The 17,099-nt window shown below is 36.7% G+C and overlaps 1 protein-coding gene across 6 annotated transcripts in view; it reads left to right on the forward strand.

The window, feature by feature from the left end:
• Positions 1 to 17,099, forward strand: part of NEBL (nebulette) — a 238,228-nt gene that overhangs the window by 173,722 nt on the left and 47,407 nt on the right. For 4 of the 6 annotated variants that reach the window (XR_008208966.1, XM_052692785.1, XM_052692786.1 and 1 more), the window contains exons 6-11: positions 586 to 687; positions 2,274 to 2,375; positions 9,074 to 9,181; positions 10,720 to 10,827; positions 15,690 to 15,797; positions 16,440 to 16,550. The exons of the other annotated variants lie outside the window; for them this stretch is intronic. Coding sequence is in view for 3 of the 4 variants with exons in the window: in XM_052692785.1 (XP_052548745.1) it covers positions 586 to 687; positions 2,274 to 2,375; positions 9,074 to 9,181; positions 10,720 to 10,827; positions 15,690 to 15,797; positions 16,440 to 16,550 (639 nt within the window). In the remaining variant the exon portion in view is untranslated. The remainder of the gene's footprint in view (positions 1 to 585; positions 688 to 2,273; positions 2,376 to 9,073; positions 9,182 to 10,719; positions 10,828 to 15,689; positions 15,798 to 16,439; positions 16,551 to 17,099) is intronic. 6 annotated transcript variants of the gene reach the window in all.

A 17,099-nucleotide genomic window follows, 5' to 3' on the forward strand; every position in this document is an offset into this window, starting at 1 on the left:
TGTAAAGTAGAGGATAAGTGGAGTTGCAGGGAATAACAGCGTGCTGTGGTGGGGTTGTGTCATTTAATTACAGCCCAGCCTCATGACTGGCTGTTGCTGAGAGGGCGGTTCACCGTGGTACAGTTACAGGCTCTCATCAGTGTGGCTGCAATCTGCTAGGCTACATATCCTGGAGGCATTCATTTATATTAAAAGAAAAGCGTACAGCGCAGAAAAAAAACACCCGAACAAAAAACTGTCCTCCTGCAATTCCCCTGAAATTTAATGATAAAACCTAATATTTGGGTCTTTTCAGCACTTTCATTTTCTACTATGCTTCCAAGTGAAACCATTTTTCATTTTAATATGGTATTTTATGCTTCTGAATTTCTTTCTCAGCCTGTTATCCTGTGTGTAGGTCTTACTAAATAAACTCTGTCAAGCAGGACTGTGTTGGCATAAATTAGGTGGAGTTTCACTGAATTTGACTGCTGAGCTGATAGGTCATTCAAAGATGATTTATAAACTTGAAACTTTTTTTGTTTGTTTTAATCAAAACTGTTTCTCCTGTTTTTTTGTTTTGTTTTGTTTTGTTTTTCTTGACAGGTGTCCTATAAGAGGGATGTGCAAGATACTCACAGATACACTGAAGTGCTGAACAGGCCAGACATAAAGATGGCAACAGAGATAACGAAGATAATAAGCGATGTATGTGCTTCTGATAGTCTATCTGTACTTTTTCAGACATTATTATTCCAATTTCAGTCAAATCATTCAGAATGCTTCTGAAATTCTCATATTTCCAAGCAAGAGCAGAAAACATGCCACTCCAAATCTGACAGGAAGCATTGGAAGGGGGGAAATAACTTGCCTGGAATGTTACAAAGTTGTGGATTGCTTGCTTTGATGTTGACATCCTGACGTTTACAACTGGTGACTAAAGACAATGTTACATTTAGTGAAGTTGGTTTTGTTTCAGTTTCATTCATTCTAAAAATTAGATATCTGCTGTCATGTTGGAGAGCCTAGTTGGGGAGAGGTGTACCTCCCAGTACCTTTTTCCTCCTCTTACTCCCTCTAGCAGTGGCAGGGACATGAAGCTCCCATTGTCCTTCGGAGAGACTGTGTTGGCAAGCAGCACCCTCCTCCATGCAGCTCCCATCCCTGAGCTCTGCGCTCAAATTCTTGTTCCTTCCACTGTGACATCTGCTAGTGGATTGGGCAAGGAGCAGAAGCAGTTATGTGTGATGCTATTTAACTTGTTATTATAGACTATATAAAAGCATATAAACTCTATAAATATATATGTGTGTATCTATATAATGTTTATATATATATAATGTATATATAAAACAATATATATACATATATATATATAAAAAATTCTGAACCAAGACTTTAAACTGTTGCTATTAGTTTTATGTGAGGCCGATCAGGCATCTCTTTTGGAGAGTTGTCACTTATGAAAGTACAGCTTTAAGACAGATGAGATTCATTCACCTTTGAACACAGCATTTTCTGAAAACTAAAACATCTTAGTAAGTCTTATGTTCAATGCCCAGTTACAAATTGCTGTAAAATCCCTGTTTTGCTTAGAGTAGCTTTGGATCTTTTCTCTGTTGTTAAGATGACTCCTTGCTGATTCACAGAGTGTGAGTATTGTAAGAAACCTATTTTAGGCAATAGCAATTTAGTTTGTTATATTTCAAAGCACCTACTGTGAATTTATCTCTACTATTTTCTAATGCATTTTGAAAAAACAAAACAAAACAGCAATTTACATAGGCAGTCATTCAGCTCGAAAGATCAGATAACACCAACACTGTGGGACTAATTCCTCCCTGTTACACCAGTGCAACCTTACTGACATCCAGTGAGACTGCAGTGGTAAAACTGAGAGTGGAATTTGACCTGTATTTCAAAAAAGCTGCCCCTCAGCCTAGTTTTGTTTCAAAGCTATTTTCAACTGCTACAAATAATCTGTGTAAACTGCAGACCATGCCTTAAGAAGTGCTGAACCACTGTAACTCATTCTGCCCTGATTGGGAGCAGTGGGAGAAGTGCATTTCTCAGGCTTAACTCATGCATTTCGTTAAAGTTGAATTTTATGAATGCTGTGCATTGTGTTTTACAATAAATAAATGTTATGTTTTTAATGAGGTGAAGCATGAGAAGAGCTGTTTTTCTGAACTGACTAGAGTATTACTTAGGTTTAAATCTTACATTTCTTTAAAAAAAAAAAGTGTCCAAACAATGTAATAGTGATTCATATTCATTTTCTTGATTTGTTTAAGGCTGAGTACAAGAAAGGAAGGGGAGAGATGAACAAGGAACCCGCTGTACTTGGAAGACCAGATTTTGAACATGCTAAAGGAGTTTCTAAACTTCTAAGCCAAGTAAGATTTTCTGTCATTTTACAATGACTTCATTCAGATATCTCATTCCTAGTAATTCAAGAAAATATTTAGATTTTTAGATGATTATCTCTAATTGCATGAAGATTATGTTCTCAAACCCTTTTCATATGGTATTGCAATGGCTGGTAAATTTAAGACTCCTAGGAAGCAGAATATACATTTTAATGCAAAAATGCAATGAATTTTGACTCTTACAACTCTTCTTTGGTGGAAGTGATGTATATTTATACGTATTATCTAGGGTTTCTAAAATATTAACTGTATGTAATTTAGTGGCAAATATTGCTACTCACTCAGTTTGAATAGAACTTTACTCTGTGATTAATCCCACTGAAGTAACTGTGGTCTTTTGTGTAACCTCCTGCTAATGTGAGTAATGGGATCTGAATTTGGCCTGACATGTAAACCGCCTGCCTTTCCTCCCCCTGAAACTGAAGCTTTTATGTACTACTTTCTGTTATATATTAACCTCCAAAAAAAAAAAAAAAAAAAGAAAAAAAAGAAAAAAAAGAAAAAAAGAAAAAAAAGAAAAATGGAGAAGTCATTTTTATCCAAAACTGAAAAAAAGCTGGAACATAAATATTCTCTTTTCCTCTTGTGGCTCTTCTACTACTACAGATCAACTTCACATTATGAGAAGAAGCTGACCTGCTTTTTATTTTTAATTTAAATTTTAACAGTACCTTGCATAATCCTTGCTAATAACCCTGCCAGGCTACACTCAGTGCTGTTTTAAACCAAGGAACAAATTCTACCCTCCTGTGTGAGGAGGATTACCCCCTTTGATTGGAGAAGGCCATGTCAGTCTTCCCACAGATAGGAATAAAAGCAAACAACTTGAGTGGACTAGAATAGTCTGCAGATCAGCGTTGTATAACAGCTCCTTATGATTTGGCAAGATGGCGAAAGTCTTTAGAACTAGAATAAAATGAGAATAATATGTCATAGAGAACAAGCTGCAGAACAGTGTAGTGTCTGTCTACAAGGGACTGAGCTTCTTTTGATGCCAACAGACATTGCCCTTAGATATCTATTGCATGACTTCTTGTTTCACTGAATGATCATTAACTTTCAAGTGGTCTTTTGTTTTTGGTATCATGCAAACTGGGAAGTCAACCTGCGCTTTCTAGGAAGAGCCAGTGCTGTGCTATCTGTTCAGAATTTGGTGTCCCTTCTAGGGAAGGCAGGTGCTTGTCTTGGCGGTTTTTTAAAAGAGTTCATCTCTAAATTTAGTGTGTGACATCTGTTATTTCCACCTAATGGCGGGCCACACATTCCATTACAACTTGTTTCAGAATGTAGTGGGGTTGCAGCTGCCTATTGTCACAAAGGGAACCATTGCAGGTCCCTTTCCAATAGCTCTGCTATCTCACTATGCTTGGTACCAGAGTTTTTAATCAGCAATAGAAATAACGAAAAAAACCCCACCTGGATTCTGGTTTCCTGAAGGCTAGTGCTGTGCCAGTTGCATCACATTCTTAATGAATGTGTGTTTTATCTCATTTCTGATAGAAGTGCATTTTCTCCTGGACACTGAATGCTGTTTCTGCCAAAGAAGTAGCTTTATCATACGATCTCTTCACATCCAGGGACAGGGATGGCACCACTTATAGTTGAGATTCTTCTGCAGGAGGAATTATTTGGTGACAATTTTAACTTGTGCTGAGGGTGTGTCAAGAAGAGGAGAGAGCAGTCGATACCATGAGCTTGCAGTTTGTTTGTAAAAATAATTCTTATTTGTCTTAGTGGTCAAACACAGAGACAGGGCCTGGATCCCAGTTTTGGCATCTTTTCATCTTTTGTCCTCCCCTCAGTCTTCTATTGATGGAGTAGTTCAGCTGGAAGGGACTTTCTAATCAACTATCCGATGAGGCTGCTTTCAATATGTGAGATAGGCCACATACTATTAAAAATGTGGCTGGGCATGTATAAAAATGATTGGGCTTCAGCCTGACACTCTGCTGCCATCCATCTGTGTAGTGCAGCATGGAAGCTGTAAGTATTAAGCTGCTTCCAGCAGCAGAGAGGTGCATTCAGCAATTCCCCACCTCCTCTGAAGGAAAGGCAGTGACCATGAGTTGTCTAATGTTTTTATATATTGTTTGAATCATTATAACACTTAGACACACTGGTTGTAAATCAAGAGCATCCTGCATAACCACAGAAAAATTATGATGACCCCTGTGTCCAAGAAGCAGGGTGATGGGTCAGGATGAAGAATGCACCTGTGCTGTAGGAGAGGAAGTGCACTAAATGTATGTCAGCTTCGTCAGTCCTCTTTATGTAGGGATCATGAAACAGGCTTGTAACAATTATAAGATTTTAAAATAGTGAAGTTAATGATCTCTTTATTGTCTCCAGACTTTCTGGGTTTTAGGGTTTTAATTTCCTTCTCAGCAAATAGGAGCTCTAGAAACTTTTTGTGTAGAAAGTTGATAATCTCCCTTAATAGCACAAATCTATAAGCTATGACATGCAGAAAAATATTAGTTATTTGACCCTCACAGTAAATTAGCAAAGTTGACTATTCTGATGGATGTAATAGGAAGAAAAGATGATAACATGTTTTAATGTGATGCATATGGGTAGGTAATTTAGGGAGTATAGAGAACAGGAGCATGAAGAGGTCAGGCAGTGTGGGTGTAACAAAGGGAGAAAGCAATCAATGCAATGAAGAAGGCAAAGTGAAGAAAATCGTGTTAATGTTTGACTGGTACTCAAGGCTGTACCAAATCAGTGTACTTTCTCTTTCTCTTTAAAAACAAACAAACAAAAAATAAAACCAAACAACCAAAGTCTTGATAACAGCAGCAGCCTAGGACTAGAATATTTACCCTCAGCATAATATAACTTCTTTCTGTTGATTTGAAACCAAATTTGAAACAGAAGCTGTGTTAGTCTTTGTGAAAACATGAAGCTTGTCAGTTTGCAGAATGTACATAGTACAATTTGGGTTGTTTTTTGCGTTTCTTTTTAAATCAAACTCTTCCTTATATCTTCTTTATGTCATCTCATCACTTGATGAGATTTTTCAAAGAGCTGTTGATATGAAGCTTTCCCCTTGTTGTTGCTTAATATTGGTTTTATGATAAATAATTTGGAATATTCATATTTATATTCATTCTGGTGCATTGTTTCAAGGATGAAAGTGTTAGAGGTAGATTTTTCTTTTCCCCCATGAAATATTTTCTCTGAGATTATCAGTGAACTAGGATTTTCTGTTTTTCTTTGCATTAAGTTCTGCTAAAGATTTTAGCCACCACTATTTTAATTCAGCTCTTTATTTACATCACATTTCCTTCAATCTCTATGTCCTTTACAAGTTTTTTATTTTTTTAAAATACGCTTTCATATGGTCATGAGGAAATGCTTTAGCTGCAAGTGTCTGCTTCATCCTGGGATCCCAGTGATTGAATGATTCAATTTTTTGTAGTTTCTTTGTAAATCTGAACAGTGGGTGATGTCACCCACTTCTGAAACTGAACACTCCCTGTGTGAACAGCTTTGAACTACAGATTTTGATTTAGGAATGTTGCTGCAAAACTTCAAAAGATACTGTTCTGTCCAGCTGCAGTTCTGACTTTTATAGGCTTTGTGCAAGGCCAATGAGAAGTTTGTTTATCCAGGCTTTATTTAATTCCAGTTGGGCTCTTCAGGCATGTTGTTGTGCTGAAAGCCTGCAAAATCTGTTCATTCTTTAGCAGTGATTAGAAAGCAGCTTCCACACATTTCTTTTAAATTAACCCCTGCTAAAAAAAAAAAAAGAAAAAAAAGAAACAAGCTCAAGGCTTTAATTAAGGTGATCAGTAAGCAACTATTGTTTTAAACCCTCATTAAAGTAAACTTTTGCTTAATGATGAAATTTGTAGATAAGGTTCCACAAACAACTGTCATTTCTACTCCCACATTTTTATTTGCTGTTTCACCAGGTTACGAAGTTGGTCAGAACCCCCCTATAGATGTTTTAGAAATCACTGACGAAGTGTTTTTCTTCCTTCTTTTTAATTGGAACCCTTTCCTCAGGCATGTTTTTTCCCTCTAAACTGCATTCATAACTTTCTCCTGTTCAAAATGAAGCTAAAACACCATGCATGCTGCTGCTTCCCTCGCACTTACTCATCGTTTCTCTCTCCTCCCTCTCCCTTCTCCCACGTCTCCCCCGCCCCATGAATTCTTTCAAAAGGAAGAGGGAAATAAGAAAATGCCAATTTAAAAGAAAAAAAAAAGAAAAAAAAAAAAAGAATGGAATGTGTGTCTGTAGCTTTCAATGAGATGAATCCCCTATGACAAGTCAGGGTTAAATTACTGCTGGAAGTGCTCTTGAGATACTGTCAGGGTCATCTGATATTATTGTGCTGCCTCCATTTTGTCCCAGAGCGACATGTGCGGTGGTGTTGGAGAGGGGAGCAAAGGTAATAAGCAGTGCAGCCAGACAAGGCAGCAGGACTGGGAGGTACTGGAACAGCCTTCACTGATAGAAGCACACTGTGGCTGGATGGGTTGGCATTCTCCTTACATCAGGGAGCCTTCTGCGCATTGGCACCAAGATACATGGTCTAGGGTGCATTGGCTATCCCTCCTTCTTTCTGTAGCAATGATATGATCTGATGTGACACAAGGATTCACTGCTGATATCTCGACATTGATGCGTGTTGTTAAAATATATATTTATATTAGAAGAATGACATGAAATAGTTGCAGCTGGAAGAGTGCAGGCCAGATGTGAGGAGAGGTCCCTTTGGCACTGTGTTTTTCACACTTAACAAGTGTACCAAGGACCACGTTGTGCATTTAGGCCACATGCACAGTATGAGGCTGTTTGCTGACTGGGGCAAAAACAGCCTTAGGTAATGGATGGTTTAACTCTTGGGCACAATGTCCTTATTATGTGTATGGGGTAAAAGGGAGTTGTGCTCATCGTACTGACTTGATCCCTGTTTTCAGAGGCTTTCTGAGTCAGATATTCTAGCACTGTCTGATTTTTATTAGGAGGTGAGTTCTGGATACACCACTGAAAAGAGAAAAAGCACTCCAATTTAGTCCTTTGGTTCATATACAGAGTATGGATTTGCCTTTGACAAAGACAGGATCTTTATATTCAGATATTTGCTTTTGCAATTGATCCGAAGCCAAGGCAAATATTGAACAATGTAAACCAGATGAATCTACCAGAAAGCCATAGATATTCCTTTCTAGAGGTAGTGTGAAAGATTATGAATGAAGTTCATCCTGCGTTCAGATAAAATTTCTCTTTAAAAGCTAAAATGTTTTAGAATTTCCTTTCTTTTCACAAATGAATGTAAGTATTGGAATCACAATGTGTTCTTGAACAGATAGGCTAATATCTGTTTGGCAGGTTTTGTTTTGGTTTCTTGTTATCCTGATTAATGAAATATCAGGCACTGTGGCTAAATGGAATGAAAATACATTAAGCTAAACCATGTTGAGACTTTTTTGAGTGAAGGAAGAGTTGAAAAGGAAACAGAAAATTTTAGCCACAACTAAAGCTGAGAAAAAAGTAATTTTTGAAGGAGATTGTTTAAGGTGGTTTAGCCTCTTTATCAGATATTCATGTGGGAATGGAGAAAAAGGGAATAAGGAAAGAACTACATAAGCAGAGCGTGGCAAATTATAATAGATGTTGCATAGCCTCAAATATCAAGTGTCAGACTAACATTCATGAAAGCAGCATAATTCAGAGCCAACTTTTTATCCTCCATTGTACCCAGCTGTTAGAAAGCAGGAAAGCATGTGTGCAAGCTCCAGATGTTTGATGAAAATGCACAACAAGGGAGGAAAATGACTGTTTGTTCAATTTCATTTTTTTCTGACTGCAAATTCATTTTTTCTAAACGTTTTGTGTAATTGTTGTATTTTATTTACTGCCATTATCTCAACGGTTATACATTGCTCATCTCCCCTTCCATGTCTTATCGTTCCCCATTTTCCTTTTAACAAAAAGTGAAGAGAGTGGGAGTGGTACCAAGCAGTCATTTGATTATGCTTTCTAACACTGTAACGAGGTGGGCATTCTCCCTAGAAAGGACTGTATTACAGAGAGATTCCTGGGGCTCTTGCGAGAAGTTTTGGACAGAATGTGGGAAGTTGAAATCGGGGCTCTGGTGACAAGTTGGCATACTGCTGGTGATACATATACCTGGTGGTGGGAAGGTAGTCAAGTGGGAAGTTTGATTCTGACTTCCTACATTTTGTTTTCAGCAGCTTGAAATGGTTGAAAAATTTGCAACAAATGATTTATTTCACAAGTGTAACAATTTCTTAAAACTTTTATGTTAAGAATTCATTTTTGATGTTAATTATAAATTGAATGATTCTCGGTAATTACATTACTATTGCTAGTCAAGCAGTTCTGGTTTATTTGATTATCCAGGACATATGGTTTCTTTTCTCTTTCCCTTTGTAAATCCTTCAGCACCAATGATCACAAATGACAATCTTTTTAATTTTTTTTTTTAAATTTCAGTAAAACTCAGATATATGAAACTTACTTGAAACTAGCACGGGTCAGTTAGAGGTATGGCTACACTGAACTTCTTTAAATATCTTGAGTATTTAAGGATTGATGGACAAGGCAATTGTGTTTAATAATTCTTTGTCTTGTTTAAGTACTACATGTTATTATCAAACACTTTTATTTTTTCTTTTCTCGGTGGAAGGTGAAATACAAAGAGCAGTTCAAAAAAGAAATGAAGAGCCACCAGTACAATCCTCTTGACAGTGCTTCCTTCAAGCAAGCACAAATTGCATCGACCTTGGCAAGTGATGTAAGTGAATTTGCTTTGTATTTTGTGTATATTTACATCCTGCAAAATCTACCATTTGTTCTCAAGCAGAAGTTTCCATTTTACAAGTTACTAATGTGAACTTAAGTTTCTTCTGTCAAATGTGTCTGTATAGTAGATACAGCATATTATCTGTTTGTTCCTCTGTTTCTTACAAAACCCTTCTCCAAGTCTCTGCAGAGTTTTTAATGGGATTCAGCTCACTTTATTGAGTTAATTTCATGTTTCACTCTAAGCTAATGTACTCAGTTCCGTTGTGTTGAGGAAAGGCGAACACCGGTGTAGAGGGAAAACCATCTGACCAGTCTTTAGAAGGAGAAAATTACCACCTTCTTGCCAGAGGGTGTAAGAGGGAGTTAGCGAGTCACTTAGATGTGCACGTCTCTCTCTTAGATTTCATTGTATCCGTTGATCTTCTGATCTTTATTTAGAATAACTATTTTTAAGATTCTGTATGAGTGCTGCTGCTGAAGTCAGATTGGAGAAAACATCTTTATCAAGATATAATGGTAACAGGATGATATATTTAACAGTGTGTTCAATGCTGAGAATGTGAGCTCTTCTTTGAGGGCATGATCCCCTAAAGCCTAAAGACAGCCTTTACTTCTTTAGCACGTTGTTTCCAAAGTGTGGGGCACCACTCAAAGGAAACAGGAGAGGCTGCCTTTAGAAAGGGTTCAAAAGAATAATTGTTTCCAAAATCTAAATGTTTAGTAAAAAAAAAAAAAAATAAAAAAAAATTGTTAGAGTACTTATTATCATAAAATATATGTAAATTCAGTATTGTTGATTTGAAAGTTGTCTACTCAGCGAAGAGCATGATATATGTGTGAAGGTGACTGAAGGTATTGGCTTAAGAGTTTTATTGTCTAAGACAGCTAAACTGGATATTGTTCTTCCTGTAAAGATGGGTGTCCACCTATCAAAAGTATGGAAAATCTTACTATAGGCTGACAGGATGTTATCTTCTGCTACTTCATTAAGTGATTAACTTTCACCATAGATGATTATATTTCTTATCTTTGCTGAAAAAAATATGTATTAAATAAAATATCCTGGAGCATTGCCCTTTATTTGTTGTATGTAGATTTTTGTAATTTGGGTAGTTAGTATAATATTTGAATCGGGAGAGAGAAAACAGTATGCAGCAACATTGAAAATTAATAAACAAAAAAGCACTGAAGAAAATGCACAGTTTATAACTTTTCTGCAGAATTGTTTTGAATAAACAACAATAATTCTTATGTAGTCTGAAACATCATGCAAAGCATGATTTTGTGATTTTATTTTATTTTATTTTATTTTTAGAAAAAGTTTTGAGTAGTTCCCAAGTGGAATGAATCCATTATTGATTTTTTTCTTAGTTCCCAAAATAATAGTAAACGAGCACCATCTAGTGTCTGACATAGATTGCTCAGGCAAGTGCTTAATGCCTTATGTTTCTGGGCAGACTCACTGCAGTTTTAGCTGTTAATTATGTTGTTAATCTTTATTTTACCTAACCTGAATTCTTTCTGCAGGTGAATTACAAGAAAGATTACAAGGAAAGTCTGCATGATCCAGCCTCTAATCTACCAAATCTGCTGTATTTAAACCATGCTTTGAATATCAGCAAAATGCACAGTGATGTAAGTTGCCTTTAAAATGATGATCTGAAAAAAAAAAAAAAAGTATATGTATATATCAAGGAATCTGGTATTTGTAAAATACACATTTTTTTTGCCATTAGCATCATGATTTCATATATAATGATTTGTAGTGTTGTAACCGTAGTAGCTGAGGGATGTAAGTAAAGAAAGAACTTTTATGGAGAGAGACTCTTTTATAAAAACAACTAGAATACTGGTTAAGAATCACACAGACTTCTGTTACTTGAGTATTTCTTCTTACATGTCTAAAATATTCCACATTTTTTTCTTTGTTGATCTAAGATATTTCTTTCAGTGCAAATCTTATCTTGTCTAAGATCTTAACATTGCCTTCATCTGCAGCTGTCATTACAGAATTGGCCATTATGTTAGTTTTATATTTGGAGCTTTGCCATAAGCAGCCTGTTAAGTGTTAGCTTCCTCAGAGCTTCTCTGTTTAAGCCTTTTTTTTTCCTCCTAAAAGTCTGAAGCTTCCTGCACTGGATCTAGTAATAACCACAAAACTCCATCCTGCTATATAACAAGGCAGTGCCCCTCTGTGGGGCTGGTGCTGGGATATAGATGGTGTGGTTGAAATAGAATCACAGAATCATAGAACAGCTTGAGTATGAAGAGAGCTTAAAGACCATCTAATTCCAATCCCCTGCCATGGGCAGGTTTACCACCTATAGATCAGGCTGCCCAGGGCACCATCCAACCTGGCCTTGAACATCTTCAGGGATAGGGTTCCCACAACTTCTCCAGGCAGCCTGTGCCAGGGCTTCACCACCCTCCAAGTAAAGAATTTACTCCTAACATTTAACCTAAATCTGCTCTTTCAATGTAAAGCCATCCCCCCTTGTCCTATCACTACACTTCCTGATAAGTACTCCCTCTCCAACTTTCCTGTAGGCCCTGTTTAGGTACTAGAAGTCCACAGTGAGGCATCCGAAGACCTTCTCTTCTCCATGCTGAAGAACCCCATCTCCCTTATAGGGAGCTCCAGATTTCTGATCATCTTAGTGGCCCTCCTCTGGACCCACTCCAATAGCTCCATGTCTTTCTTGTGCGGGGGACCCCAGGCTCAAATGCAGTGCTCCAAATGGGGTCTCATGAAATAGGGAGGAGGAAGACGCAGGAAACTCATGACCTCTGTGCAGTGCTGAAGCTTCTCTTCCACTCCAAGAGCACCTGGGCTACATGTGTGGTGCTTGGAGGCTGATAAGCTGCATTTGTCTTTTTCATTCCAGAAACAACAGCACTTCTGTGGAGATGGGTGAGTGGGTGGTGTTGGGAAGGAGGATTATTCACTGTTGGCAGGAGGTGAGAGCTTCAGAGGGAAAGGGTCAGCCTTAATAAACAGTAGTAGCATACTGACTTCTGAGTCAGTGCCTGCTTGAAGCTTACCGTCTAAAATAATCAAAATAATTCAGCCTTCTCATCTGTACTTGATTTTCATGTTTCTCTTTAGTGAATTGCTTTTTGTCTGTGTCACTCTAACCTGTGAAGCTAATACTGTCCTTTTTTTTTTTTTTAATATGGATTATGAATATGTTCACAATTTACACTTTCTGTATACTTCTTTGCATTTTGGCCTGATTCTACTTTCCTTCAGTGTCATGTAAGATTCGCATTTTTTTTACTGATTAAATGAATATCCCCAGAGTGAATATTGTCAAGTTGTCATCTGTAATGAGGTAGAATCCAGGACTTTCCTTTGCAAGAAGTAAGACTGCTTACTTCTTGCAAAATGTATTTATTTATTTGACTGATGGTTTATATAGTGTATGCCCTTTTCTAATGACTCCTTAAATACCGTGCCTCTGATTTTTGTGTTGTCCAGATGCTGGTGGATGTTTTTTCTTGCTATGAGCAGGAAGAAGAATGCTTTGTCAATTCTTAGGGTCTCCACTAGTTATTTGTCTTCCACAGAAATCCCATTTTCGAAATCTTTCTCAGATTTGACCTCCCTCTGTCATCTCTTTGATTTTACTGTGGCTTTCTCTCCTGCCTTTCTCCATGCTACTCGAATACCTTCTTTGTGTTCTCCCTGTCTCTCAATAGCACATACCGAATCTTTGTTGAACTCTCTTCCACTGTGTGAAAGAGTCTGTGTCATTCACTGATTTCCAAAGACTCGTTGCATGGTCAGCTTTTACTTCTGACCAATAGTATGAAACACAGAGCTTCTTACTAATTATCCAGATTTGCTTTTTCCTTTCTTCCCTGAACATTATTCTTCTTTTCATCTTTTGCTTAACATAGCCACATCTACCATGGTGTGATATGTTGTAAGTTGTATAATTAATTGAACTGATAAATCAATATGGTTAATTGAACTAATTTGCTGATTGACATAGAATATAAAAGAAAGTCTGTGTAACTTTGTAATTTTTTGAAATACATGTACTAGAATACAAATGCAAAGCTATTATTCAAGTCAGCTTCCATGGCAGTAAATGCCAACAATTCATAGAAAAGTGAGATGGACATATTTGAACACAAATGAAAGGGCTGTTCTAAAAGTAATGCCTCCTATTTTTTTACGTTGGCCCACAATATCAGAGGCAGATGTTGGTATAATGGCAGTAGAGGGAAAACCTTCCCAAAAATTTTCCATTAGATTTTGTTGCCATGTGACAGATGGCAACAGAGGAGCTGACAGAATGGTGTCTGACATGGAGGTGGGTATGTAGCAACAGAATGAAATTGAATTCCTCAGTGCAGAAAAAGTTGCACTCACTAACATTCCTTGATGTTTGCTGAATACTTCATACAGGCCCCTGCTGGTGAAAATGCATGGCTAATGGTGGTGGCTGTGTTGAAAAATAGTGTTTAGTAGCCGATAATTTTCTTACTCAATAGTGCTATTGTGCTCTTAGTACCTGTTATAGTTTCCATGAATAAATAAAAGGCATTACTTTTGGAGCTACATACATTATGATTTTGACAGGCTGGACTCATATTATGTGCATGAATTTGGTGAGAAAGAGAGTTCACTAGGAGGGACTTTTCCCTCACGTGGTATACATGTAGTTTTCTTTGACATAAACTATGGAGATACATCAGTAAAAACTTTGATGTAACTACAGCTAGCTTATTGTTTTTTACCTTTAATTTTTTTCCATGTTGTAGAAACCTTGAGGTGATGAACTACAGCCTAAATAATTGAACTTAGGTGTGTTGAATTTTCTGAAGCAGAGTGACTAAATAGATTTCAGAATCCAAATCTGGTGTCTTTAGTTCAGTGTACCAAAAAGTTGTGCAATTTCCTTCATTTGATTTTATAGATTTTTAAAAATTAGTTCAATTAATTGAGGAATAGAATAAAGGTGTGAAGTCAGTATCTGTAGGTGGAGGCAATTTTCATTTTTTTTTCTACCTACAGAAGCAGTTTTGTTTTTGACATTTATAATTATTTCCAGTAGGAGGCAAACACAGACCGTCATATCCCTGGCACTTTAAAATGTAAAAAATAATGGTTATTTTCTAGCTAAAATAAAGAGGACAAGCATTTTCTTTAGGAACTTAGAAAAAATTGTTTTTATTATATCCTTTCTTTGTTTCATCACTGTCAATTTTTTTTATATTTTTTTACTTATTTTTTTTTTTGAGAAAACATATTTTAAATTCAAAGTTAGCAGGAGAGCTTCTGATGTGGAAGGTGAAAAAACTTACTTGGTATTTAAATTGTAAACCTTTTTTTTTTTTTTAAATAATGTTTTTGGATTTTTTTTTTTTTGTTTGTTTGTTTCCATGTGTATATAAGAAAGATTTAAGCAAAACAAAAGCTGTAACCTCACCCTGGATACAGCTTAGCAGATCTATCACAAAGAAAATGCAGTGCTTTCAAAGTCAGGTATACACAATCGTACATAAATGTTGGAAAGAGAAAAATTCAGCATTCTAAAAATGATTAAATCAGGCACGAAGCTGCATTACAAATTGCAGTGATGTACAATGCATAGTCAATCAGAAGCACACACACAGAAAGTTACAGGATTCAAATCTAGTGTCAAATCAGAAGTCTGAGAATGGAAGAGATTCTGAACAGTTTTCTCAAACTCAGAGATCAGTATTTTGGAAGAGACAAAATAAAATAACATTAATCATTCTGAATATCATATTTTGATGTATAGCTATTTTTTTCCTTGTTAGAATATACTACTGTATCACACACCAATGGAGACAAATAAAGTGTTTGGCCATAGTCACATGTGCCATCTTAATAAAAGATATTTAAATTAATAGTTTAGGAGTTTTTCCTTTAAGCAAAGTGTCTCTGCTTCACAAGGTAGCATAAAGTTGCATGTTAGTGTCTTAGCCATGTGTGCTTAAATATGATTTTGCTGCTAGCTCTAAGGTCATGGCTATTGGTAGCTGTGAGAGGAATGTCCATGCAAGACTAGACCTTACTGAGGCCACAGTTCTGCTTCCTTTTTCCCTCCCTCCAGTGCAAATGAGAGTGTTTCAGAATGATACTTTGGAGCGTGAGAGACAGACCTGTGGTGGCTGTGATTAGAGTAATTGTGTTGTTCCACCGAAACATGGTGGGATCGTACTGCCGAGCTTATCAAGTTTTCAGCCATAGGTCACTCAGCAAAAATCATGCAATTATTTAAAGGTGGTTGATTCTCTTTTCTCCTGCTGTTGTCAAGCTTCATCATTTTTCAGTTTGACATATGGAAGCAAAGGAATACATGATTCCAGAAAAAATTTCCTTATCTAGCTGCCTTGTTTCCCCAGCAGATTTAGTTTGGTAAGAGGCTTCTATGTCAAATATCTCTAGGGTATCTCTTGTAGCAAGCAATCAGATCTCACGTTCTCTCAGCTGCTAACAGTATTTATTTTCAATTTTCCAGGTCAAGTACAGAGAGAATTATGAGAAATCTAAAGGCAAATCAATGCTTGAGTTTGTGGATACACCGATGTACCAAGTTTCAAAGGATGTTCAAAAGATGCAAAGTGAGGTTAGTAAGATGTGTGTTTAATGTCCAAAATTTAGATCAGTAGAGAGGCTAACGAACATCTAACACACAAGTTAAGAAAATAGATGAAATGATCATGGAAGTTTTATAAACTCCTTTCTATAACTCAGTCCTTCCTTCAAACTTGTTTTTTTTTCTTCAAAAGCTGGAGATGCTAACATTGTTGTATATGGCATAACTTTTGAGAAATGGGAAGAGGCTCAAGGGGTCATCTAGATCAGCATGTAACTTTTTTAAAGAAACAGCTTTTCTTTCCTCCCTTGAAGACACAGAGACAGTTTTGGACAGAAAGTTTGGGCAGGAGATCATGAGCCAGGTGACACAGGCTTGTTCTCTGTGGGTTAATGGCATTTGACTTCTCTTTTCTGTACTAGGGAAATTGTTTCTTTCATGGATCAGATTAAACATTCCCTTCCGAAATATCACATATATGTATTTTTATATAAATTGCCTGTGTCTTGTATAGATAATCTAAATAATGAAATGAATAGCAACGTTGCTTATCAGTGTGATATTTAATGACATAGCTCTTATCTAGCTCTGTTTATAGTGTTCTTTCTGAAATATGTTTGGAAATGCATGCATACATGCATGTACTGCTAATTGTTGTTTTTGCTTCAACAGAAAATATATCGCAAAGATTTTGAAGAAAGTCTTAAGGGAAGGCCCTCTCTGGATTTAGACAAGACCCCAGAGTTCTTGCATATAAAAGAAGTCACTAATCTTCTGAAGGAGGTAGAGGATTTTTAATTTTTTTTCTGTTGTTGTTAAGATGTAAATGAGAAATAAGCAGCATCACTACATGCCATTGAGTGCTGAACCACTTACACTAAATACTATAGTTAAATACAGAAGAGAGTCCATGAATAGAAATTGTAGCTTGTCATTTTATATTCTGAACAGTCTTGTAATAAGAATTGATACTTATTGAAGTTTGTTTTAATGTAAGAAAATGATAAAGTTCAGCACACCTGAACCAGAAAAACAGAGTTAAATGAACAAATCAGATGATTCCATAGAAAATAGATTGTTGGCTGTAAACTCCTTGTGGCAGCCTCAATTTTGGAATTTGTCCCTCTCCTTTGGGCCAGAAAGCCCAAATTTGGTGAACTTCCAGGCATGCTACAAAAGACATCTGTTTGATGGGATTCTGGAGAGGTTCTGGTGTTTGCTTTCCAGAAAGATGAAGGGGTTGAAAGGCAGATTTCCGTTGGTGCCCAGACAGCAGTCTTTTCATTTGATTAATTATTTCAGGTTTATGATAGTGTGTTATAGTTATATGGA

Source organism: Tympanuchus pallidicinctus, unplaced genomic scaffold (assembly GCF_026119805.1).
Source record: "Tympanuchus pallidicinctus isolate F22 unplaced genomic scaffold, pur_lepc_1.0 scaffold3, whole genome shotgun sequence".
NCBI lineage: Eukaryota > Metazoa > Chordata > Aves > Galliformes > Phasianidae > Tympanuchus > Tympanuchus pallidicinctus.